The 27,677-nt window shown below is 40.3% G+C and overlaps 1 protein-coding gene across 2 annotated transcripts in view; it reads right to left on the bottom strand.

Annotated features, from left to right (window-relative positions):
* Ndf (Nucleosome-destabilizing factor) overlaps positions 1-27,677 on the bottom strand; it is a 361,893-nt gene that overhangs the window by 227,134 nt on the left and 107,082 nt on the right. For both annotated transcript variants that reach the window (XM_068348298.1, XM_068348299.1), the window contains exon 6: positions 18,268-18,435. In XM_068348298.1, the coding sequence (XP_068204399.1) occupies positions 18,268-18,435 (168 nt within the window). The remainder of the gene's footprint in view (positions 1-18,267; positions 18,436-27,677) is intronic.

The following is a 27,677-nucleotide window of genomic DNA, read 5'->3' as shown; positions in this document are numbered from 1 at the left end:
CAAGCAATAAATCCCAAGTCCTTTAATCAGAGGAATGACTTCCGAGCAACTGGAATGGCCACTGAATCATTAACAAGGGAATGGCGGTAGTTTGAGAGGTTTCGGACCACTTTCAAACCTCTGTACTTTTAGGACATTGCTCAAAAACTTGGAAGGCATCTCCTTGATTCTAATGGTAGCTGCTTAGTAGTTGTGTATCTCTTGCTTCTCCAACAGAAAATAAGTATGCATCTTGTCTAAGGTTACACATTTGGCATGTTTCCAGTAAAGGTAGAATGGCTGGCCCTTTTACCTCTTCTTGTTCTCCTCTAAAGGGGATGATGCAGCCGCAACCATTACACGATAGTCGGATGACAGATACTGACAGTGCCTTTCTGGCAAGACAAGTTCTGCCAAAAAACAACTCTTTCACCCTCCTTTCAAAGGGAAAAAATAGGCTGGTTTCTTCCACTCACATTCCTGAGTGGTTTGATACCTTCTATATTATCTCCAGGATAAAGGTGCACTTTGACCTAGCAAGGAGTTCCTCTTAAGGCAGCACTGGCCGAGGCCCTTCTACCTTATATTTCCTTGCGTGGGCTTTTAGAAGATTATTACAGTCTTTCTTACTCCCACAGGGGACCAGGAAGGATGATATGCCCAGTTTGATTCTAGAGAACTCTCTCCAACCAAGAGTAACTCCTAATTAATGGACAAAAGATTTTTTTCATATATATACTAATATAAAAGATCCTTAAAGTCATACAATACTTTCCTTCTCAATAACTCCGAGCAGTCCTTAGCCGAGGTTAAAAGTGGAGTGATACAGTTGGGCAGCCCAGCAAAGCCCCGCTCCAACCAGGCTAAAAAATCTTGGTCTAGCAACGATACAGTTGTATGGCAACTTCTGTGCCAATGCCAATCAGATAGATATCTTGCCCAAATGGCAGCCATGGTCAGAAGCAAAATTATCTAAGCCTCTTTGAATATCCTAAGGCAAGGGGCTTCTAGGTCGGCTAGATCAAAGTGAATATTTCAGATCCGTAGATATGAACAATGACCCAACTCATGACCTCAAGATGGTCAGGTTCAAAACCGTGGAGGAGTTGAAGTGCATCACAATAGCACTTGGAAGCAGACTGTCTCTCTTTCTCTCTTGTGTACGAGAAGAGAGATCACCCAAAATCTCCCAAGATTTCTTCCTGAACTTCTTAAAGGAAGCATCAGAACATAAGACGGTAGAACTGGTTAAAGAGGGGCAAGCATGCTTCTTTCCCTTGTAAGCCTTCAGAAGTCTGGATGCTTAGAAGCACATATGGATCATTCACAGGATCCAGATTACCTTCCTCCCGCAAGGAAACGAGAATGACCCTCTCTTCCCTTTTTGTACCTCAGAGCCATCAAAGAGCAAGACAGAGTCGACGATTTATTCTTTGAGAGACCTCTCACCTGTTTCTATATGACAAATTATATAGTGCACGTCTCTCACACACCAGGAGGATTGTGGATCCTTACAGGACTGTTCAACTGATCCCCATGCAAACAGCAGTAACTGTCACACTTATCTCACCTTATTCTGACTAACCCCAATGTTATAGACTGGTGAAAAAACTCCTCAAGGAATCAAAGGAATAAATTAATAATGATCAATAGCATCATGAGCACCCACCCCAACCACGAACGTACTGGAAAATGCCAGAGTTCCAAAATAGCTAGTAGAGGAATATGACCAATATCCTCGCTGGCCTACCGCCAAACTCACATTGGCTAAGTAACTCGAAAGGCACTAGTCAGCAGGTGAGCTCTGTATGGAGCAGCTTGCTATGGGAAGAAAACAATTTTCCTTTGTTATGACAGGAAATGGGAAATGTGGGCCGAGTGGTCAACCTTCCCCTGACCTGTGATGTTGGTACTCAGTTTGGGGAGAACTGGTCATCTGCTCCCTGTGCGACAATGTTGATTGTTAAAGCGAGCACAGAGTCTAGTTGACCAACCCCAGATGTATCAGTTAGCGAGAAAGCACTACCGTCATTCCTTCCCAAAATATAATATAGCTAAAAGCCCAAAAAAAGTATCCACTGAAGAAAAAAGGGAGGGAGAGGAAAGTTGGGGAGGGTGAGTGAGAGCAAGCTCCCTCTATTTCCCTTGTCAACAGGAAATATTAGCACTCGGAAGTACGTCAGGCTTGTCCAGCAGACAAAGATGATCACTATCGGGCTTGGAGGAATAAACAAACACTAGGAGTTCATCAGGTAAATCTCTCCAAAGAAAAGGAAAAGTACAATGCAAGCTGAGTGACTCTCATAAAAGCTCATTGTTTTCCAAATTGGAAGTGTGTGAGTGAAACTTCACAGGGAGGAACTACAAACAGTCCTGCCCTTCAGAAAGGAACACAATAAGGGACTGAAGATCTGTAGGATCAAAATTCCCTTTATCACACACATACCTTCAATGCATTTACACTTGCTCACAAAACACAAACAAAGTAGACACTATCCCAACTAAAAGTAAGAAAAGATCTATGAAGGAGAGTAGCAACAGCACAACTGTACTTGTTACAAAGACAAAATTTACGGAATAAGAGTCGGGCAGCTCCCTTCCGCTAACTATTGCACCTACCTTGTTAATGATTCAACAGCCATTCCAGCTCTGCTGGAAACATTCATCTAATTAAAAGACAAAAGGTTTGTATCCACATAAGAATAAATAAGAAATTTGCAAAGAAATTAACAATTCTAATTTATATCTTGAATTACCTTGACTTAAAATCTACAATGACATTACAAATTCAGATAAGTTTTGAAAAAAAAATGGTATCTAAATTACCGTATTTTCCGTGTCATAAGACACTACAAGTGGTAAGACGCACCCTTAAATTAGCAAAGCATTTTTGGGAAAAAAAGGAATCGAGGATTTTATAATTCTAAGCAGCAATTCCTAGTTGGCAAATCTAGTGAGATTTTGTCTGGCACAGTAAATTTTCATATTTTGGGTCTATTATGAAATTTTTTAGTTAATATTAATTAGTTGCACACTAGTTATCCCAATTTAATTACATATTCATAACAAACCACTAGTGGTTGCCACAACAACTACTCGTTTAGTGTTACAACTTCCAAGTGTTGTTTACATGAAAGCAGTGTTACCAAATGTTGTTACTCAAATTTTGGTATAGAATAAAATTCCAGAATATTTTAAAAATTCCTCGTATAGCCTACACATTTTCACACACTTTATTATTGATCAAAGAAGTCTAGAAATTCCCCTAGGTGGAATACTTTTGCTATTGTATGTGACTCTAGGTTTAAGTGATCTGCTAACTAGGTAACACTACACTCAACTAACAGTGAGACATTTTTTTCAAGGTCGTATTCAGCAATTGTCTGTTTGTATTATTTCTGAACTCAGGCTAAGTCATTATCAAAATAATGCTTTATTACAAATATCAACAAAATATGTGAAAATAAATATTACATAAACAACTATTACGTCATAGCATGGTCTGCTAGGAGACCACTAGTTGGCATGTTTGCTTGTAGAAGGGGGTTAGCGAGTCATCAGCTGATTACCAAAACAAATAACTTGCTATGGTACAACATTAAACGAAGTGCAATATGAAAATACATTTATTTATTACATATGAATGATAATGGTAGGTTTATATTTTATGTCTATTGAGTGAGTGCTTGTATGTCATTAGTTGGGTTTTTGAGGGTTGTCAAACTTTCACATACAAATTTTTCTTGGTGTTAAGACGCAGGGTAATTTTGAGGGGCATTTTTCAGGGGAAAAAGGCGCATCTAATGACACAGGAAATACGGTATTTTCATCCTTGTTTGAGAGATATAAGTTCATCATAAAATTTTGTACAGTACTGTATTGTAAAGTGGTAGCTTAACATTACTTATCGCAATTCCATAGACAAGACCAAATTGGGACTTGGCAGCAATACTGCTTCTTGAATTTTGGATGTTTCTGACTGAGGCAATGTCAAAGATTATCTCAAAATACTAAAGGAGCCAGTCTGCGGCATTATTAGAGGTTAGAAGTCTACAGACAACTGGAGGTTTTAAGAGTTGAATCTTTTTACTTTCCTCTTAATTTTGGTAACCATTTCCCCATCCCTTTCATCAAAAATAATCTTATGGATACCTGATTTCTGCATCCATTAAGTTAACTAATGAAATACTACAAAATTTTAAAAAGAATTTTTCCTAGCTATACAAACCCAAATCATTTATATAATTTACTCCTAGTTTCGTTTTCTATGACCAGACAATAAAAAAATTAATTGCATCATATTTAGTTGCTAAGCAACCCCTGTGCATACGGCTTAGGAAGCCTGCTCATGACGCTTGCTTGCTTCCTCAGACTCTTCTGGTCAGACTTGCGGGGAGGTTGAGGTGGGATCTTTGAGAAATGATTCATGTTTGTATAGCTAGGAAAAATAAAAATTGTTTTTAAAACTTGCAGTTTATTCCTGTGTAGATAAAAACTTCTGAGTCATTTATATGGGAGTCTTCCTTAAGTGGGAGGAAGTCTCCGTTAGAAGTCTCCGTTAAGAGGTATGCCCTTCCTCTCTGATGATTTATAACTAAATTTACTCTTAAGAGATCAAAGTGAATAATATGTGAAAAGAGTAGCCGGCTCGCAAATAGTCTATTCTCTACACTAGAATGTACAGTTCTAGTCTAGAGAATACTGTAATATTCTTTGCCAGGGGTGAAATCATATGAACCTTAACTGTTACATAATATTAAATATTCAAAATATCATAGAATGTATCATCAAAACTGAAAATTCAAGGCTTTCCTACTTGCATTAGAGCGAATTCTAAGTGAAGGTTAAAGTCCAAATAAAATCACCATCTGCCTTAAGTGCCCATTACATACCTTTATAATGCAGAGAATAAATGATGACCAAGATAAAAATAGTTGTGTCCCATAAGAGCTTACAATTAGATTATTTGTTGTGCTACAACAATAGGGCTTGAAGAGGTGTCTAAAGATGTGTGTGTGTAATGTATAAGATAATGGTCCATATAAGTAGTTTGCTTCTTCCATACACCAACTTGGAGGACTTGTGCTACAGAGTGGTTTTCGCGTTTCGCGAAGATTGTGGCTAGCCCACGTATATCACGTGATCGAGGCATGGGGAGGGATGCTTCCCCTGAGAATTTATAAGCTCTCATGATTATTTCTCTTAACTAGAAATAGTGTTTCTGGATACTTTCTTTTTTGAAGCAGCCAGTGTTCACAAACAAATTGGCAAATTTAGGTCTAAGATACTGTGTTCTTTTCAGATATTTACGCACTGTTCTTACAGGAAAGTTACACGTCATCCGAGGCACTAGTTACCTCTTTGAAAGACAAAATTGTGAGTCAAAGCTCATATCGTTTTCAACCGGATTCTGGGTTTTGGCCACAAATTCGTGAACAAAAAACAAGGATAGTTTTCGCCTACTCTCTTGGCTGAAGATAAGGCCAGGCAGAATATGGTCTTAAAGTAACATCCCTGTCTAAGGCTTTACACACAAGTTTGTAAGGGGCTTGTCTTAAGGCCTGTAGAACTTTCGTCACATTACAGGTAGGGGTTTGAGTTGTCGAGGGCAAGACTGCTGGAAACTAATGAGAAATGAGAGTTCCCATGACGAGGAGAGATCAAGCCTTTCCAGTTTAAACACCTGGCTCAAGGCTGAGCGGTAGCCTTTCACTGTAGTGACTGAAAGGGATTTCTTCTTTCCAAAAACACACAAAAGTCTGTAATCAGGGGAATAGTGGCCTGAGTTGAGCAATATTCCCTTTATGACACTAATCACAGATTTTCCATTTTGCCTGGAATACTGCTGCAATAGACTTTTGGAGATATCCAGAAAGCTGTTTTGCAGTTGGTCTCGAAAAGCCTTTCTTTCGGAGAAGATACAAGATAGTTTCCAACTGTGAAGAGGCAGGCAATGCATTGCACCGTGGAACTTTCTTAGGTGTGGTTGTCGTAGCAGGTTTGGCCATTCTGGAAGTTTCTCTTGAAACTTCCGTGAAAATTTCCAAGTGGTTCCATGGAATGCTAGGGTTGCGGAAGGACTATGGATATCGTAGGCTCAGAGAGGGATCCATGGTGAAGCTTCCCCTGGTGTAACCAGTGGTCAGGCCCAGATTGAAAAAGTTTTGGCCTACAATCTATCGTTCATTTCAAAATTTTCATATTGATCTCACTGGACTGAGTAAAATAACATCAGGGTCCTCAGTGGCCTCCTTGGGAGATAAGATCATCATGAAGTCCAACTGATATTCCCCCGGAAACTGGGTTCTGGTCATAAACTCGAGAGCAAAGGATACAAAAAATTCTTTGTACCCTCTGGAATGTGACACATGGTAAAATAGACCATGTAGTCCACTTATTCTCCTTGGCTGAAGGTAAAGTAAGGAAGATGGCAATCTTTAAGGAAAGATCCCTGTCTTAAGCTTTATGCATGGGATCATGGGATCATAAGTGGACTTTCTTCAAAGACTTGAGCACCCTTCTCTACAAATCAAGCCTTGGTTTGTTCTTACTGGGGGACAAGCCTGCACGCTAAAAACCTGAACAAGAGATCTCCTGAAGAGGGGAGGTCAAGCTCTTTCAGTTTGTGAATTTGGTTTAAGGTCTAGCAGTAGTCCTATACTGCCCTGACTGACAAGGAATTCATTCCTCGGGCTCATCAAATAGCCCATATTCAGGGGAAAGTGGGCTTGAGAGACACAATATCCCTCATATAACCCTGATCACTAAAGGTTTCACTTGGCCTGATAGACAGTTGCGAACAACTTCGGGGATATCTGGAGTTGGGCTCGAACTCTCTTTCGGAAATGCAGCCAACTAGTCTCCCATTATGACGTGGCAACGATTGAACTGCAACGTAGAACTTTCCCTGAGCGTGGTTGACCTATTAGGTTTTAGTCATTCTGGAGGTTTTCTCGGGGCTTCCGTTAGAAGTTTCAGAAGTCTGGGCACCACTCCACTGAAGATACTAGCATTATTCAGACTCCCTTGGATGTTCAGATTTCATTCAGTCAGACGAATCAGATGAAGCAGTGTACAACTGTATCATGGATACTAAAGAAGCATTGTGTATTACTGTACTGTAGTTTTTGGTCTAAGACTGATTAGCAATATACCGGGAATTAGTAAACCACTGACGAGAGGTAATTAAACCACAAGATCTGAAACCATTCAAGTTTAAGAGTCTCATTGCCGCTAGGAGGCCCAAAGGGCCTTCTGTGCCCATTGCTGTCTGTTTAATTCAGATAGTTAGCAATGACCACACTCCACTTGAGAATAACTTTACCAAGAGGGAGGATGTTTTGATCTGAGCTTACTCATGTAACTCTACTACCAGGTGGTATGGCAGGAGGGTGGAAACCATACAGTTACCATGGAGTTGTCTTTTCCTCTGTCTCACTGGAGAGTTGCTCAAGACTTCCTCTACGGCTCCTTTGGCCCAAAATTTGGATACTTCCTCTAATAAGAGGAGGTTCTTTACTGCGCCTTTCATATAAAATTGTTGGATTGCCAGAGTCCTGGTCAGAGGTGGCAGACAGACTATGAAAAAGACTCGTTCTATCCTCCAAGGGTCGGCCCCGAAGTCCTGCCACCTTAGCCAAAAGCTTTGTAGGCATCCCATACTGGTTGTAAGCGGGAGCCTGTGACTGTGGCCTCTTCGTCCCGAGGGATGTCCTCTCTGGCAAAAGGTATGTCTGGGGGCTTACCTACCGGGTTGCTTGTGAATCTGTTGAAGGCAATTGTCTTTGTGAAACTGGCTTAAAAGGCAAGTTCCTTAGCTATTGCTGGGGGCAGGCAATCTTGTGGCCACTGCCCTTCTTATCATTGGAGCTTGCCTTAACCTCTCTTCCTTCTCTATAGCCGTAGCTACATTTGAGGGAGGGAATAGACAAGGGAAATTCACTAAAGTGTGAGTTTCTCAGAGTTAACGCGTCACTGGGAGACAGCTGTCTAGAGCTCATAGCCAAGACAGAGTTGCACCTCTTTAGGATACAGTTACTCCATAGGTAAATGTTCTGATGCACAAGGAATTCTATGGCTTTTACCCTAGATTAAGATAACTCCTCAAATTGCTTAACGGCCTGTTCTTCCCTTAAGTTTTCGGTCACCGCAAAGCGAGATACTGCTCCAGACCAGTGGTCTACCCGTGAGCAGGCTTGGATTGCAGACATAGCTGTTACCTCCATGTTTGCCTTTTTGAGACAAAAACAATGGATGGGAGGTTGGGCAATTTATCAACTGGTATCAATGGAAACTGATTAGCAACACCAGCATCAATAGGCAGTGAGCTCTGAAATGTGCCAGAGTGTACGTCAAAAAGTCTCTGGTGTGACGGGTAATGGCAGCAGCTTTGAGGACCTACTGGCTTCATGTAAATTTTCTGATGCTGAGACTTGAGTATTAAGTCTAGAGTATCTTTTGTCTGGTTAGAAAGCACGAAATTAAACCTGTGCCTAGGACTTAGAGATTATGTGAAGATTGAGTGAATAGCACATAGTTTGTTAGTGGTTTGTACATGAGGGGGCTCATCCAGTCCATCTAAACCAGCGGTCGCCAACCTTCCAAACTTCATGGATCACTAAATATAACAAATTTGTAAGTAATTTGTATTTTTCCTAGTATATAAACCTGGAGCTATTTATAGGGGTATACTTTTGGCGCAGGTGAAAGACGAGCCATGATAATTTTAGTAAGGGATAACTACCCCATCCGCTAGTTAGCGGGTGGCGGGGTGGGGTAGACTGGCTTACTCACACCTCTCGGCTGAGTAACCACTTTGCTTTATGGCAGGACTTCTCGGGGGTCAGGGTGGCGGGCCAATTTGTATAAATAGCTCCAGGTTTGTATACTATGGAAAATACAAATTACTTACAAATTTATTTGTTACGGCGTAGATACAAACCCTCCGCTATTTATTGGGTGACTTACTCTTAGGAGGAAGGAAGTCCTCACCAACTGGCCTTGGTCATGACCCGGGGTCCTCTTTATTTCGATCTGTGATCAATAGTAGAAGGGACCCTACCCTCGCTAAAATCAAGTGCCGATATGAGGTAATGCACTGATAGCGGCCTGCAGATGCTTGTGTGAGTGGAACTAACAGTGTGGCTTGTCTTTAACATAGGAACTCGAGTACAAAACCTATTGTTCTTAAACACTTACCCAATACCCTCCCTAAAAAAGGTATTGGGGACATAAAGTATTCTTCTATACTTAGGAGGCACAAGGGAAATGGGTCTTACCTGCAGGGAGGTGAGGTCAGCTATGCTGAGGCTTGCGGAGCTGTTTTCCCCAGAGGAGAGAAGGTGAAAAGAAGAAAGGCATTCTTACTCATTCACCCCAGACTAATCCGGGTAGCATCAGCCCTCAACCCTCTGCTACTTGTCCATCAAGGAGCCTGAGGTGTTTAGACCATTTGTTGTGCGACCACCACAGGACCGATGGAAAAGGTCTCCATGTTCTTGTGGGTTACATCTTTGCAGGTAGTGGGCCGTGAAGGTCGATTGACGCTTCCACATCCCCACTTAAAGTATTTGCGCCACAGAGTAGTTTCTTGAACGCCAGGGACGTAGCAACGACACTGACATTACGAGCTCTGAGTCTTAGCATGGAGGAGAGTGTAGATTGAGAGTAACCTCAATTGCCTTCCGATCCCAGAGGGGAAAGAAATCCTTGAGGTCCTCCTCTTGACATTCCCCGTGCTGGTCAACAGTGCCAACACAAGGGGGCAAGCTGGTATCGTTCTTTTAAGGTAACCCCACAGACTTCTCACTCGGTAAAACACCAGTTGAAGGTTTCCGGTTACCGAACGAAGACACTTTATTTGAAATGGGCTGTACTTAGGGTACAGCACACTTGGATTTTGAGTCTTGGCAATCCACTAAGGGACGCCGCTGAAGATTACTTCTCCCCGTCTCCTAGGGTAGAAGACATCAGAAGATGGATCATACAACACACTAACTCTCTTGGTCAAAAGCCTAAGTGAGTAGAAAGGCCGTCTTCCGTGTAAGGAAGCGATCTGCTGCCGGGCATAGGGTTCGTAGAGAGGGGCCTTCAGAGACTGAAGGACCAGAACCGCGTTCCCAGGAGGAGGTTGAGATCCGACGGGGGACAAGTTATCTCACACTTGTAAAAGTAAAGGCATCAATGGGAGAGAATCCCCTTCTACGACATCAGTCACAAGGACCGAACACTTCGCCTGGAAGACCAACGCTGAAAAGTGTCTGGGATGCCTAGACATCTTTTCTGTAACTTGTTGCGAAAGGCCTCTCTGAGAGGGGTGGTGTAGGATCGTCCCAGGCGTGAAGTCGAAGCAAAGATACGGCTTGGGAAAGTGTTAGCATGTGGCCGCTTGGAAGATCGTACCGAAGAGGAAGATCCCTCGGAACTCCGTCAGGAGCTGTAGAAGATCTGGGAACCATTCTGCGGGATGCCATAGCGAAGCTATTGGAGTCATTGATAAGATCTTGCGTATCCTGACTTGGCTGAGGACATTTTTACCAGACCGAATGGGGAAAAAAAAAAGGCACACCTCTAGGCCGCCCCACCGATCTTGGAATACATCTAGTTTGAGGGCCTGGTGTTCCGGGACTGGGGAACGGTCGAGTGGGAGCCTGAAGATCAGAGCCGTTGCGAGCATAACCACAGTCAGGGACCTCACAAAGTTAAGACTTTGTTGGATACAAGATGATTCCAAGACACTAGGAGCCCACTATCTGGGTGGTTTTGCAAGCACATTCCTGTACCAGGAATGACCGAGCAGATGGGGGCAACTAGTTGTCCTCTGTCCATCTGAGGCTTCGTAGTGCTAGATGGTTCTCTAAGAAAGGTGAATGCTGGCACCTTTCTGAATCGGGCCAACAGACGAGGCTGGAATGGTGCAGCATATGCCCCCCCCCCCCCCCCCCCCGGATGCATTAAAGAGAATATCAGATCCAGAGGGAAGACGAAAAGACAGGCCTCTTTGCAGAAGCTCTCGTCTGCCACCCATCATCCGCAGATTGTCCAGCGGTGAGGGGGGGGGAGTGCATAGCAATAAACACATATCGAAAGATGATGTCAAGACGTGTAACTAATTGCACGTTCTTGCAACGAAGAGGAACAGCCTGTTCTCCCTCCAACTGCCACTAATCCAGTGTGGTTGGCCGAATAAGACCGATACCAAACGGTAAACCAGTTAATCAGTACAGCTTATGTTATAATAGCAAATCTCTATAGAGACCGCTTTCCGGACAAGAGACTGTACGGTAATCACCGAACGCATCCAACAAAACCCAAGAGGGGATTAAGAGGTATCTTCAATCTATTGTTGGGTGGGTAAAAAAAATAAATCTTCTACGGAGTAGTAACACTGAACAGTGAGCATAACAAGCATACATGCGTAGTTCGACTTAAAAGTCATGCCAGGAACTCAGTTGGAAAACGTTGAAAACGTTCATAACGGAGGTTTCTCTTTCTTAGGACAAAAAACATTCGTACTTATCCGTCTCCGATCAGTAAACTAGCATTTATATTAAATGTTCCCTACTAGGGAACAAATATGCTTACGAGAAGTTTCCAGCTAAAGCCTTTGTAGGAGACTAAGCTTCCGATCGGGGGAAAGGAAAAAATGCCTATAAGGAGGCAGAACATAAATGCCGTATGTCTGGTTACAGGAACGTAGCCAAGTAATGTACTGAATAACATGCTTTCAGTAAGGGATATAAATATACAAATTAATAGAACGGAGTTCTACTTGCAAGATGTATATAGCCCTTATTGGCAGAAAGATCGCTTGCATGCATATATGTACTTGTCCATTTGCGCTAGTGCATGTGTATCTCTGCCTCCAGGAGACGTTTGCAACGAAACCGGTTGCGGGAATAATGTATGTGCGACGAATCGCAACATTATTGCCAAAAGAATTTTGATCGTTGACTAACTGTAATATTTTCTTGAACGAGAGCGAACATGTTCTCAAACAAAATATACAGTTATAGAAGCGATCATTTCCCCTTTGGTTTACCCCTCCTCTTTATGTGAGGGGCTAGCCAGTGTTCATTACACAGAAACGGATGTCTGATTACCTGTGGGCGGGGTTTGAAACGTTCATAAACATAATAAAAAGTTGCCCACGCTGTTGCTACGTTCTTTTAACGTCAGCTAACAATGTTCCTTCGGGACTGATTGTTCAAAGCAATAACTCTGTAAGGATAGAATAAAAAGTCTCGGAAGCATATCGTGTAAAAAGGCAAGTCGTTATACCCAGGGTACAATGACGGGGGAGGCTGCCTCCATCAAACAGTAGAACTGAGTTTAAGACAATAACTTCAAGGTTTTGTCTTGGCTAGAGCGCATGCTCCGGGACGGCTTACGGCCTTCATGAAGTTTTAACAACACCCATTGAAGTTCTGTAAAAACTTCTCAGGAACGAGTCTCCCGAAAAGGGTGAAGTCTCGTATGTGGGGGTTTGCTTCAAGAGGGCCAGACATAATTGCCATCGAACGCTTTCTCGCTAGTGAGAAAACTACCGTCTAAATCAGGCAAGGCCTTCCAGGGGAAATGAACTGGAATGTAAAGAATTTTTCATTCCCCACTCATTTCCGTCTGCTAACCAAACCACTCGAAGTGGGAAGGTGGAGGAAAGATGACGGTGGTTCGTTCGAAAACGAAAGGATCAGTGCTGGTGAAACCAGATTAGCTGATATAGTAATCGGCTGGGAGTGTAGCGTGACGTATCAAGTCGCATCTTTGGAAGACCCATCCCATAGGGTGGGGGAGGTCGACCATAGAGTTTTCAGAAAAAACTCTGGATCGCAGAAACCGAGAAATTCGGATGAGAACCTAGGGGTTCAGAATCTATTTGTGAATTCCTTTCTCACGACCTTAAGGGATGTTGTGCCGAGAACCCGCAAGAACTCTGTCGCTGATTCCTGATGGAATTTTCCGGAATCGTGTTACATGACCAGGACCAAAAGGAACTGTGTCATAGTTACCCGTAGAGATTCGGAAACCCCTAGGCAGCAGGCACACCTCTGTCATAAGAGTAAAACTCTTGATGACGATGGGCGCGCGCGAACAATTCACGGGACAAGAGTTCGAAAAACTCTGTCATAAGAGTTGTTCGTGCACTTCAACTGATTGTCTGCGCCTAGTTGTTTGTGCGCACCAACTTGGCCGTGCGTGCCACATCAGCCGCGAGCGGCAAATTGGTCGTGCGCGCCAATTTGGTCGTGCACGCCAACCGGGTCGTGCGCGCCCGATCGTCCGTGCACGCAAAAGGCTGGTCGTGCGCGCCAATTTGCATGCGAGAGCTCTCAGTGTGGCGAGAGTACTTACTACTACGTTCACCCGAAGGTTCACGATGGCCTGTGTTGTGTGAGCGCGAACGGTCAACACAACGAGTGTCCGCAAACTTTGTCATACTGTATAAGTATATAGCTATGATCACGAGAACCCAAAGGTTCAGCGTGAACTGCGTTGTGAGACCCCGAAGGGTCAGTGCAAACCAAAAACGGAAGTTTCTCTGTCACGAGACCCCGAAGGATCAGCGTGACTAAGGGCACGAGAGACCAAAGGCCTAACATAGCCTGTGTTGCGAGACCCCGAAGGGTCAGCGCACCGAGAAACCAATGTTTCTCTGTCACTAAACACCGAAGTGTCGGAGTGACTAAAGTTACGAGAGCCCAAGGGTTCTGTGTAACTAATGTTACAAGATCCTGAAGGGTCAGCGTAACGAGAAACCGAAGTTTCCCTGTTACAAAACACTGAAGTGTCAGAGTGACTAAAGTTACAAGAGCCCAAGGGTTCAGCGTAACTAATGTTACGAGACCCCGAAGGGTCAGCATAACGAGAAACTCAAGTTTCCCAGTCACAAAACAACGAAGTGTCAGAGTGACTGAAGTTACAAGAGCCCAAGGGTTCTGCGTAACTAATGATACGAGACCCAGAAAGATCAGCGTAACGAGGAACCGAAGTTCCTCTGTCACGAGACCCCGAAAGGTCAGCGTGATTGATGGTAAAAGTTCCCGAAGGCTCAACGTTACCATCGTTACGAGAGCCCGAAGGTTCAGCGTAACTAAAACCTGAAGGTTTCGAGCGGAGTCCCGAAGGACTCCTACTGTCATGAGACCCCGCAGGATCATCATGACGAAAGCCCGAAGGCTCACATCATGCCAGCTCAAAGGGTGATCGTAACGAGACCCGGAGGGATCAAGGAGAACCAGCAGGTTCAAAGATAACACCTCCGCATAAGAGGTTTGTTCTCCCGAAGGAGAATGTCGCTTAAGATAAGGCTCTCGCTCCGCCCCTGAAGGAGAACCATAAGCAACGGGGAACCACCAATGCCCAGAGGCGGTCTTCTCTCAAGACGAGAGATTCGTTCCCCTGAAGGTGTAACCTGCTTCAGAGAAAGCTCTGCCACCGGCCCTGGTGGATCAGCTAACTCCTACAAGTTATTTCTAGCGAACGAGAGGGAAGTTCTCCCGAAGGAGATCGCTTAAGACAAGCTTTCTCCCAGCTCTATTGTAATAAAGCGTAGGCGTAAAATATCTCTCTCGCGAACGAGGGAGAAGTCCTCCCGAAGGAAGACATCCCCAAAGACAAGCTTCCTCCCAGCTCTATGGGAAAAAAGCGTAGGCTTAATAATACCTCTCTCGCGAACGAGAGTGAAGTCCTCCCGAAGAAGGGCATCGCCTAAGACAAGGTTTCTCCCAGCTCTATGGGAAAAAAGCGTAGGCGTAAGAAACACTCTCTCGCAAACGAGAGAGAAATCCTGCCGAAGGAGGACATCGCCTAAGGCAAGCTTTCTCCCAACTCTATGGAAAAAAAGCGTAGGCGTAAAAATCTTTCTCGTGAACGAGAGAAGTCCTCCCGCAAGAGGACATAACCTAAGTAAAGCTTTCTCCCAGCTCTATGGGAAAAAAGCATAGGCGAAAAAAAAAAATCACTCTCTCGCGTGAGAGAGAGAGAGAGAGAGAGAGGTTCCACTCGAAGGAGGAACATCAAGTTGAAGGTTGACAGCGAATGCTACCTCGTAACGTGGGCAGCTCACGAGCTACCACATTGAGCGCAGGATAACGAACAGGGCGGCCGTAGCAATCGGCCTTGTGTTCTACGTCGCTGCTACCTGTGAAAAAAGGAAGTTGTAATCAATTACAATTCATGCTCCGCTGCACAAAATACACTATTCGGGAATAAGTCACCTTCCTTGTATGATAATTCCTCGAAAGGGAGCTGAACTGTTACACACTTTAATTCAGTTATGAAACAAACACACAGCAGTGTTGAGAACCTGCTGACCATCAGCGCAGGGTAGGGCGACAATGACAACTCCCTTACGGTGGAGGCAGTCGGATACGTTGTCAACAGTAATTAAAGTTACTAACAACATATATTTCCATTTATATATATACACTCATATATATGTAAGATAAATAAAAACACACAAGAGAAAAAAATAAAACACAGAAAAACAATCAAGGCAAGTCTTTGCGGGAGACAAGGGCAGCAAGTCCGTCCTCTACCGAGCCATAAAGTAAAGTGGTTACTCAGCCGAGAGGTGTGAGTGAGCGGGGTAGCCAGTCTACCCCACCCCCCACCCGCTAACTAGCAGATAGGGTAGTTATCCCTCACTAAAACTATCATGGCTCGTCTTTCAGCTGCGCCAAAAGTATACCCCTATAAATATCAGAGGATTAGTATCTACGCCAGAACAACTATAATTTTAAATTTGCCCGACCACCAATATGAATTCTTAAAAAGAAGGTAATTAATTTATGTAACCCAAGGGGCACTCAGTAGAAAGCATACCTTCACCACACCAAGCAGTGTTATTTTGCTCTTGATTCCACTGCATATATGTACTTAGGAGTATTTTCTTAAAATCTAATAAATATGTCCAGGGTCATACCTTATATGTTCACTAAGTTTTGTTGAAATTTGTTCAGTAGTTTTTGTGTAATGTTTAAAACATAAAAATTACCACTGCAATTATTTTCAAAGTACTGCTGCGTAATTGTACTTTGATGAACTTTATCCAAAATATCACAGATTCATCCTTGGGTCATTCATACTCAATATGAAAACCAAGTTTGATAAAAATCGGTAAAGAAGTTTATGTGTAATGTTGCTCACAAACAAATAAACAGGGGTTAATAGATTTTGGTGAAGATTTTGCAAGGGGTATGTATTCCCTGCTTGTTTGTGAGCAACTTTACACAAAAACTACTGTACCGATTCTGACCAAGCCATTTAAACAACTGGCAGGACCTATACACCCTTCAAAAGTTGGTTCTACCTAACTAAATGTTAAGTAAATCTCAAGAGATGCAACTTATTAAAGGCATTAATAAACCAAGTAATAAATAATTATTATAACTAATAATAAATAAGGTATTGGTTAAATAAATGGTCTACCACAATAATTCATCAAAAAGATTAAACATAATTCTTTGAAACACTGTACATAGGCCACAGTAAAAAATCCAACAAATTTCAGGAAAAACGGAACAAAGTCAATTTCGTCTTGTAAAATACATTATTTTCCTGTTATAATAAACTCAGGCAAACTATGTAGTAACCTCATGATATGAAAGATACAGCATACAAAAAATTCATGATACAAAATGAGATGAAGATATTTTTACTCCATATTACAAAAAACAAATTCATGATACGAAATGAGGTATGGTACGAGATTCGCCCGACCGCCGAGACTAATTTCAAAATTCGTGCGCCACCAAACTGTAAACTCGTCACCATCATCCAGTGCTCCGATTGGTTATCTCCCTACTCTGATGCTAGTTACCACAAGATCTTGCTTTCCTATTGGTCAGCATCTATCACATCATGCGTCTACGCATCAGCGTTCCTTGACCATTTCATTTTGGCAGCGATATTGTTCAAATTGAATTCGTGTTGGTGATTTTGCTTTCGTGCCTTTAGTTAATGTACTGTATCGTATTGCAATATTTAATTCATATTCTATTAGTCATGGGTCCCAAGAAAGTTGCTGATGTGCACGGACAGAAGAGGATGATCCTTTTTTATGAAGACGAAGCTCGAGATAATTGGTTAAGTATGATCGCCAAGGAATATGGCCAAAATCCATTGACGATAGGTACCATACTTAAACAGAAGGAAGCCATCAAAGCATAAACACTCTCCAGGGGCGTGAACGTTTCCTCCAGCAAGAGAAGCCACGTCTATGATGAGATAGAGAGACTGCTTCTCCTTTAAATTAAGGACAAGATTGCTGGAGACACAATCACCTTGATGACAATCTGCCACAAGGCCAGCAGCATTTTTGGTGATCCGTGAGTGCTCAAGCCGAAGACGACGCAGAAGGGACATCGAAGTAGGTAACCAAAAAATTCAATGCATCACGCGGATGGTTCGACAAATTAAAGAAACCATCTGTCAACCAGTCTTTTGCCAATATTGTCCTCACGTAGTCATCTATACACAGTTCTTTCATTAATGCTAAGACGATTGGTTGTCTTTATTTAAAAATCTGATAAGACGCAGCTCAAATATAGCTCTTTGAGTTGGGGGTGGTTTTACAGCCACAATTTGGTAGCTACAACGATGTTTGACAGATGACTGGACTTTAGCAAGTAAGTCACTGTGACACCAAAAATTGACGTATGGATAAACTGTGCTAATGTTTTTTTTTTTTTTTTTTTTATAATAATCTAACAAATAAAAAAATATTCCATTGATACCTTAAAACCAAGCTCTGTGAACTGTCTTTTAGTCTCCCTTTTTACCGTAATGAAAAATTAACGTGTTAAATGTTTTTTTATAATGATCTAATTGATAATTTAATAAAAAATATTCCATTGATACCATGATCTGTGAACTGTCTTTTACTGAGCAAAGTTTCAAAATGTTTTGTTGTAACCTGACATCTTCAGAAATACAAATGAATGAATTTTGACCAAAAATCAATGAAATCAGGTCGTACCACTTTTGCTGCATACTGTACAAAGTAAATCGGAGTTAAGGAGAGATGATAATGCATATAGAGGCAGCCAGGCATACAACAACCAACCTGATCATCTTCACTCTTCTAAACAGAATGCAATGTCTCAGTTGATGGAGATGTTATATTTAAGTAATGTATCTATACAAAAAAAAAACTGGTTAAATTATATAACTTCAGAATAAAACATCTGAAACCTGTAAATTTCACAAAACTTAACAATAGTAGAAATATTAAGTGCCAAAAAGAGGAGTTAGGAAATATAGAGATTAAAATGTACTATAACTTACTGGTCTTTCCATGGGTGGTCTGTTTAGGAGGGCAGAAACTCTAGCTTTAGCATGCTGAGAACTTGGAGATGTGGTAATGGAATCTTTTAATCTTGATTCAATTTTTATCTTTTTGGCACTAGACCCCCTTTCTGAATCGCCCATAGATTTTCTTTTCGGAGTTGAATTCTGTAACAGAAAAATGAAAAAGGTTGAATAAAATTAAAATATATTTCAAGGAATATTATTTCCATACTACCTGATTAACTATAAGTGGGTGATAAATCCAATGAGTAATATATCCTATTAATAGTACTCTATATTAGATATAAAAGTTAAACATCTAGATCTACACTAAAAACCTGGCTTAAGGAATTCTGTCATTGCCAATTTGTATGACAAAATTCTTTATAGCCTAAACTTCCTATGCTCAAAGAGATGGACCAAAAAGGAAGCTAAAGATGTCCGGGGTTATCTGACACATCGACCTAGTCCTAAGAAACCATTCATGCCTTCTACACTGCTTGATAGTCTAGTGGATGATACTCTTGCAGCTATTCAAATATGTCCTTTTGTGAGCTGATATTTCCCTACCATATATGGGGAAAAGAAAATCTAAGCATGAAGGTTCTGGGCCAAAAAGGAGGCAGGAAAGATAAACCAAACTAACTACTTTCTGATATAGCTTTGCTGACTAAAGAGGGTGTAACCTCAGTCTCAGATGCTGGAGCAGTGGATACCATGGGCTGCTTCGCTACAGTGGAGCTACTAGCATGGGCATGATGTGGTTCTTGACAATGTAGCTCAAGGCCTTCTAATCCTGTTCCTACTGGCTATGCATGATGTTAAAAACTTCTAAAGCTTGTAGGACACTTCTTGCATCACTAAAAATGGTAAAATTGCCCTCCTTTTAAAGCTATATTTCAAATAGCAGTTAGTATGCCACAAAGTTTGTCATTAAATATAGAAGATATTTACTAGATGGGTCGTTTCTTAGCAATGTTATTGAATTTTTAAGTAATAGATCTCAAAAAGTTGTTGATGGGCACCATAGCAGGTATAGGAAAGTGAAATTTGGTGTTCCACAGGGTAGTGTTCCTGGTCCTTTACTTTTCATACTACATACACATAACATGTGGTTTGGCCTAGAAAACAAGCTTGTTGCATATGCAGACGATGCTACTTTCTTCGCATCAATTCCATCTCCTGAATATATATCTGAGATTGCTGAATCCCTTAACCCTTTTACCCCCAGGGTATTTGGAAATTTCCCACCCTTAACCCCCTGGGGGTTATTTTTTTCCAAGCACATTTTGCAGTATATTTCATTTAAATTACTCTAACAGCCTTAATTTTTGTCATAGAGAGGTCAGGTTGGTCTCATTCTCTTGGAAAATGCCTGAATTTTCTCAAAAAATTATCAAAAAATATGAAAAACTGATTTTTATAGCATTTTTTTGCAAGGACGTACCGGTACGTCCATGGGGGTAAAGGGATGGCTTTTGTGAAACGTACCAGTACGTCCTTTGGGGGTAAAAGGGTTAATAGAGCTTATGGAGGTGTAGACCCAAATGGTATTTTTCCTTTGTTTTTTAAAGACTGCAGATTTCTTAGCTCCAAAGTTATCTGTTATTTTGCGCAAGTTAGCAAGAAGAGGAGCCTTTAGCACTTGTTGGAGAATTGGTAATGTTACTCCTCTATGTAAATGTGTTTGTGGTAGCTCAAGTCCAACTGATTACTGCCCAATTTCCATAATTCCCACATTATCTAAAGTTTTTGAACGTCTTTTGGCAAAACGTCTTAATAGGTTTGCTGAAGGTAATCATCTATTCCCTTGTTTGCAATTTGGTTTTCGTAAAGGCCTTGGAGCATGTGATGCCCTTCTTACAATCTCCAATACTGTACAGAAATCCCTTGATTGTGGTCAGGAAGTTCGTATGATTGGCCTGGATTTTAGTGCTGCCTTTGACCATGTTAATCATGAGGCCATTGTTTTCAAACTCAAACAGTTGGGAGTGGTTGGGTTATTTCTTAGCATCATTATTGAATTTTTAAGTAATAGATCTCAGGGTTGTTGTTGAAGGCACCATAGTAAGTATAGGAATGTGATGACTGGTGTTCCACACGGTAGTGTTCTTGACCCATTACTTTTCATACTATACACACATGATATGTGGTTTGGGCTAGAAAACAAGGTTGTTGCATATGCAGATGATGCTAATCTCTTTGCATCAATTCCATCCCCTAAATGTAGATCTGGGGTTGCTGAATCCCTTAATAGAGATCTAGCTGAAATTAGTGCATGGTGCACTGGGGTATGAAGTTGAATCCTAACAAAACTCAAAGTATAATTGTAGTAGGTCAAAGACAGTGGCTCCTCAACATCCACATCTCAGTATTGATAATTTTTCTTTAACTTTGTATGACTTTTAAAATTTTAGGTATAATTCTCGACAGCAAATTTACTCTTAAGAAACATATTAGGTCTGTGTCTTCTTCATTTGCACAAAAAATTGGCTTATTGAGAAAGTCTTTCAAGATTTTCGGTGATCAATTTATTCTGAAGAAGTGTTTTAATTCTTTCATTCTACCTTGTTTCGAGTATTGTTCTCCTGTCTGGTCTTCAGTTGCTGATTTTCTTCTTAATTTGTTGGACAGAAACTTAAGGTCTATTAACCCTTTTACCCCAAAGGACGTACTGGTACGTTTCACAAAAGCCATCCCTTTACCCCCATGGACGTACCGGTACGTCCTCGCAAAAAAATGCTATAATTTTTTTTTTTTCATATTTTTGATAATTTTTTGAGAAAATTCAGACATTTTCCAAGAGAATGAGACCAACCTGACCTCTCTATGACAAAAATTAAGGCTGTTACTGTAGAGCAATTTAAAAAAAATATACTGCAAAATGTGCTTGGAAAAAAATAACCCCCTGGGGGTTAAGGGTTGGAAATTTCCAAATAGCCTGGGGGTAAAAAGGGTTAAATTTTGTATTCCTGATCTAGATATTAATCTTTGGCACCGTCGTTCAATTAGTTCATTATGCACGTTGCATAAAATTTTTCATAACTCTGACCATCCTTTACAGTCAGATCTTCCTGGACAATTCCATCCTGTCCGTAATACTAGGCAGGCAGTAATAGCCAGGCTTTCTCCATCATGAGGCTCAATATTACGCAGTATTCTAAAAGTTTTGTTCCAGCTGTTACCAAGTTGTGGAATGATCTTCCTAATCAGGTAGTTGAATCAGTAGAAATTCAAAAGTTCAAAGTTGCAGCAAATGTTTTTATGTTGAACAGGCTGACATAAGTCTTTTTATAGTTTATATGACATATCTGTTTTGACGGTACTGTTTTTAGAATGATTTATTGTAAATTTGTTCTCATCATTTATTTATTTCCTTATTTCCGTTCCTCATTGGGCTATTTTCCCCTATTGGAGCCCTTGGGCTTATAGCATCTTGCTTTTCCAACTAGGGTTGTAGCTTGGATAGTAATAATAATAATAATAATAATAATAATAGAGATCTAGCTAAAATTAGAGCATGGTGCAAATTATGGGGTATAAAGCTGAATACAAAACTCAAAGTATGATTGTACGTAGGATCTCTGCATTGATAATGTTTCTTTAACTTTGTATGACTTTTAAAATTTTAGGTGTGATTCTCGATAGCAAATTTACTTTTGAGAAACACATTAGGATTGTCTCCTTCAATTGCACAAAAAAATTGGCTTTTTGAGAAAGTCTTTTAAGATATTCTGTGATCGATCTATTCTGAAGTGTTTTAATTCTTTCATTCTACCTTGTTTCGAGTACTGTTCTCCTGTCTGGTCTCCAGCTGCTGATTCTCATTTCAATTTATTGGAAAGAAACTTATGGTCTATTAAATTTCTTATTTCTGATCTAGATATTAATCTTTAGTACTGTCGTTCAATTACTTCATTATACATGTTGCGTGAGATTTTTCATAATTCTGACCATCCTTTACATTCAGATCTTCCTGGACGGTTCCTTACTATTCGAAATATTAGCCATGTATTGTAGTTAATTCTAACACTCAGAACTTTTCCACCATGAGGCTCTATACTACACATTATTCTAGAAGTTTTATTCCGTGACCAAATTGTGGAATGATCTTCCTAATCGGGTAGTTGAATCAGTAAAACTTCAAAAGTTTAAAGTTGTAGCAAATGTTTTTATGTAGAACAGGCTGACATAAGTCTTTTTATAGTTATATATGAATTATCTGTTTTAAGGTTGTTAATGTTTTTTAAATAAATGTTATTTTAATTTTCCATTACTTCTTAAATCGTTTATTTATTTCCTTGTTTCCCTTCCTCACTGTGCTATTTTTCGCTATTGGTGCCCTTAGGCTTATAGGATCTTGCTTTTCCAACTAGGGTTGTAGCTTGGCTAGTAATAATAGTAAATAATAATTTCTTCATCCCATCTTCTACTTCAGTGGATTAGAAAATTCAAAGATAATGATGAAGTATCGTTAGTAACCTTATAATCATTGCGTAAATGCATACAGCCACAATAAGAACCAAACAAAATACACGTTTTATTATGAACAATCAAATCAAAAAGCAGCGGTTTTGCTTGTATTTCAATCATCATAAAGTAGTTAAAAAAGTAGCATAAGACTGACATTTTTACCTTATACCCTTATTCACTATGGAAGAAAGATCCTCAAGAGAATATACTGCCTAATATAAACTAACAAACTGTAAATGAAAGCGAGAAAACAAAGAATAATCATAGCTATAATTCTGTTTGGAATCGGGGGAAAGCTGTATCCAAAATATGGATGAAACAAAAAGGAAATTTAGTGGAAAGCTATGAATATGTAAATGGCGTAATCAAATGTAGATGCCTAATTTAAAAATAACATTACCGTATCTGAAAACCGAGAATATAATTTTGATATAACACGATATGAATAATTTCATAAGCTTTGTATTCAAGCACCACAGAGCTAAAAACTATAAATTATCGCGCATCGGGAACACGAATGAATCTTCGGTTAACTTCTATATGCGACTCAACTCAATAGTATATATAATGAGCGAAGTATTTAAAATAAAACTACTGAAATTAGTATGCTAATTGTTAAATGATAGATCAAGTAATAATTGTTTCTTTTAGGAAATACAGAATAGCCTTCGGTAGTTTGCCTTAATCAGCTGATTTGGAAAGCATAGATGAGCGTATACAGTGAACCCTCGCTACTTCGCGGTTCGACCATCGCGGATTCACCACTTCGCGGATTTTTTCCATAACCCATATATATACAGTAATATATATATATATATATATATATATATATATATATATGTATGCATTTATGTATATATGTAGGTATGTATATGTGTATACATATAAATGTATATATATATATATACACACACACACACACATATATATATATATATATATATATATATATATATATATATACATATATACATACTGTATATATATATATCTAAAGTAGGAAGATGTGATGTAGATCTAAGGGAAAAGTATGGGAAATATGTCTGGGTAATAAGCAAAGCTCTACCTCCAGTTTGTTTCTTCATTATGATCAGAGATAAATGTAAACAAAACATTGGTTGCCATTTTTTATCGTGCTTTTTAGCGTGTTTAGGAAACGCATGATATAAAATCGCCTTTAATATTTGTGCCTTTTTTAGTTTAGGGTACTGTAGTACATGCATTAAGTGTTCTGTACATTAAAGGGTAGTTTGTTAACAGTACTACGTACAAGGGAAGGTTTTAAAAGTCTGAATATACATGTTGAATAAATAGGTAAATATGGTGTCACTACTTCGCGGATTTTCACCTATCGCGGCCGCGTCTGGAACCTATCTACCGCGATAAACGAGGGTTCACTGTATCGACTTATAAACGTAAAAAACGGAAAAAATTATAATTCACTGTTTTTATTTATAAATACGATACTAAAATATGAATATTACATGCATTATGTTTTTCACGACCAAGAAAAAAAAATTCTTTGTGATGACTGTTTAACCAACATTAAGAATTTGATTTCTAATAGTTGGCAACAGCATTGGGATGGCCAAGAACAAAGCAATACTGTAATTATTAGATAAAAATTGAGATAAAATTCAAGCTGGGCCATGATTTCAAATGCCTGTGCTCCTTTACACTGGGAGCTCTGCGCCCCACTACCTATCTCTACACCCGGCTGGTCCTAGCTCTCTCTGTATAGTGTATATCCATTTACTGTGGTACAAAATTACGGCTATTTTTGAAATAAACTGGATTTTGATTTAACTAGTGTTTCACTTAAGGGCACCATCTGCCATGTCTGCCATTTTTTTTATAATGATCCAAAATAAACCATTTCTACATATGTTTTAGACATATATAATACTTTCATCATATAACAATTTCAAGTCATTTGGTCAAAAACTCTTTTAATTTATTAGTAAAATTCATGATTTAAAAATTACATTTTTCTCCCCTAATATGACATCAATTGTATTGAAACTTATACCATAAAAACTAATTTATAAACCAAACAATTCTGTGAGATGGAATTTTGATTTTCCTTTTTGTTTTTTGTTTATGAATTATTTTTCTTTCCTCGTCTAATCGTGAAAAAGAAAGTAAAAAGAAAATCAAAATTCTGTCTCACAAAATTGTGGGATTTTTATTCTTCTTTTCAATATCTTTCTCTCTAAAATTAAACAATAAATAAGTAAGAAAAATGTACCTAAGCGTGAATAAGTATGTTTTTCAGTTATGAGCTCCCAAAGATTTGCATCAAATTCTCACTTCTTTTCTTAAAGAAATCAAGATAACATTGATAACTTTTATTGTTTATTCCTACATAAACACACCCTAAACGAGGTATTTAAACCCTAAGTTTACTATTACACTTGGCGTAAGGATGTCATGAGGTGCCAGCAATCTCTCATTGTTGCCAGTGTTTTAGTTAGCATGTTTCAGCTTTGTACTGTTATTCATGTTTCCCGCTCTTCTATGTTCTTTTTTCTTGTTCTCTGCTTACTTTATGTTCTTTCTATGACATTAGGTAACATTGGCCTTGATAAAAAGTTCCCGAGGATGTTGTGAAAACACAATATACAACAGAATTGCAAGTAAACAAACACATGCATTATAACTTCTATACGTTTTTGAAAACTCTGGCTGCTGTTCTCGTAGCTCATAGTTTTCGTTCACCAACCCTCTACCAATGCCTTCCATTTCTGCCAGACATACAAGATTTTGAAACATAAGTGAAAAATCGCTATATATATATATATATATATATATATATATATATATATATATATATATATATATATATATATATATATATGCAAAAATAAACACACAAGGACGATTCTGTCAAACTCAAGTCATGCACACGACGCAGTAAGACGTCGTCATCATCTAAAGACCGCTATATCTTCCTTATTTGTTAAAAATAATTGGCTGAAACTTCTGGAGAGCATGTATGATATGTTTATGCATACATAAAATCAATAAAACGATTTTCGACTTCTGAAAGTTGGTACGTCAAAACACCATGGGGGACGGTCCCTTTAACTGTATCCAGTAATAATGCATGTAATATTCACACTTTAGTATAGTATTTATAATTATAAACAGCGAAATATAATCTCTCATAATGGTTCAAAGGGAGGTCTATTTAGAGACCTGAGAACTTGAACCACGTTCCATGGGGGAGGTCTCACTTCAGACTGAGGACAGGTAAGTTCGTAACTTTATATGATTAAAGAAAGTTCTAGCAATGAGGAAATGTCCATTCCGTTGAGTCTAAGGGCAAGGCTTAAGGCTTTGCAATATTCTTTAACCGCCGAAACTAAAAGGTGCATTTCTTCATGTAATTACAGGAGGAACTCCGCTATTACTAGAATAGGGGCATCGAGAGGAGAGATACCCCATCCACGACACCAACCACAGAACACACTCCACTTTGTCTGGTAGACTGCTGCTAATGATTTCCGCAAGTATCCAGATATCCTGGTCGCAACCTGTTACGAAAATCCTCTTAGTGAGGAGATGCCGGATAGTCTTCAGGGGTGAAGTTGTAGCGAAGCTACGGCTTTGTGGAAAATGTTGGCATGTGGTTGCTTGAGTAGATTGTGTTGTGGAGTGGGTTCTCTTGGAGACTCCATCAGGAGTTGCAAATGATCCTGAAACCATTCCGCATGATGCCATAGAGTCATTGAGAGGTTGACCGATGTTCTGGCCTTGTTGAGTACCCTCCTCATCAAACAAAATGGTGGAAAGGCGTAAACGTCGATGTTGTCCCACCACTGTTGGAATGCATCTTGCCAGAGCGCCTTGGGGTCTGGGGCTGGAGAGCAGTACCACAGGAGCCTGAAGTTCAGGGTCGTTGCAAAGAGATCCACAGACGGAGAACCCCACAAAGTCAGGACTTTGTTGGCTACTAGATGATCCAAAGACCACTCGGTACTCCTTAACTGAGATGCTCTGCTCAGATTGTCGGCGAGCACATTCCTTTTGCCTGGAATGAAGCGTGCCGGTAGTGGTATCGAGTGAATCTTAGCCACTCAGTATCTCTACTGCTAGATGGGATAGGGGCTGCAAAAAGGTACCTCCTTGTTTGTTGATGTAAGCCACTACTGTGGTGCTGTCACTCATCACTAACATATAGTGGTCCGGCAAGAACTGGTGGAACTGTTGAAGGGCCAAAAAGACAGCCTTTATCTCTAGAAGATTTATGTGGAGGTACTCTTCTGACTCTGACGAGAGGTCATGTGGTGCAGCACGTGCAAACCCCCACCATTTTTTTTAAGCATCTGAGAACCGCATCAAATCTGGGGAGCACGTAAAAATCCACTACCTTTTGTAGATTCTCGTCTGACACCCACCATTCGAGGTCCGTCTGTTCTGCTGATCCCATGGGGATAAGGATGTCCGGGGAGTTGAAAGCCTGATTTCACCGGGACTTGAGTCGCCACTGGAGAGATCGAATCCTGAGGTGACCGTTTAGAACTAGACGGGCCAGAGTTGTTCTTGTCTGAGAAAGGGTCTTGCGACCTTTCCCAGCCTCATTATCCTGTCGTCTGATGGGAAGGCTTTGTGGAGATTAGTGTCTAATATCATGCCTAGGTATACCAGTCTCTGCATAGGACGCAGGGAGGGCTTTTCAAAGTTTACTATGATCCCCAGATCTTGGCAAAACCTTAGAAGATTGTCTCGGTGTTGAGGAAGGGTTGACACAGAGTCTGCTAAGATTAGCCAGTCGTCCAGATAACAGAGGAGACGGATGCCAATCCTGTGCGCCCAAGATGCCACTAGGGCCAACACTTTGGTGAAGGCTTGAGGCACTATGGAAAGACCGAAGCACAGCACCTTGAACTGGTATTTCCTGTTGTCTAGGCTGAATCTTAAGTACTTCCTTG

Source organism: Palaemon carinicauda, chromosome 24, assembly GCF_036898095.1.
Source record: "Palaemon carinicauda isolate YSFRI2023 chromosome 24, ASM3689809v2, whole genome shotgun sequence".
NCBI lineage: Eukaryota > Metazoa > Arthropoda > Malacostraca > Decapoda > Palaemonidae > Palaemon > Palaemon carinicauda.
This window is presented reverse-complemented; position numbering and strand designations above follow the sequence as displayed.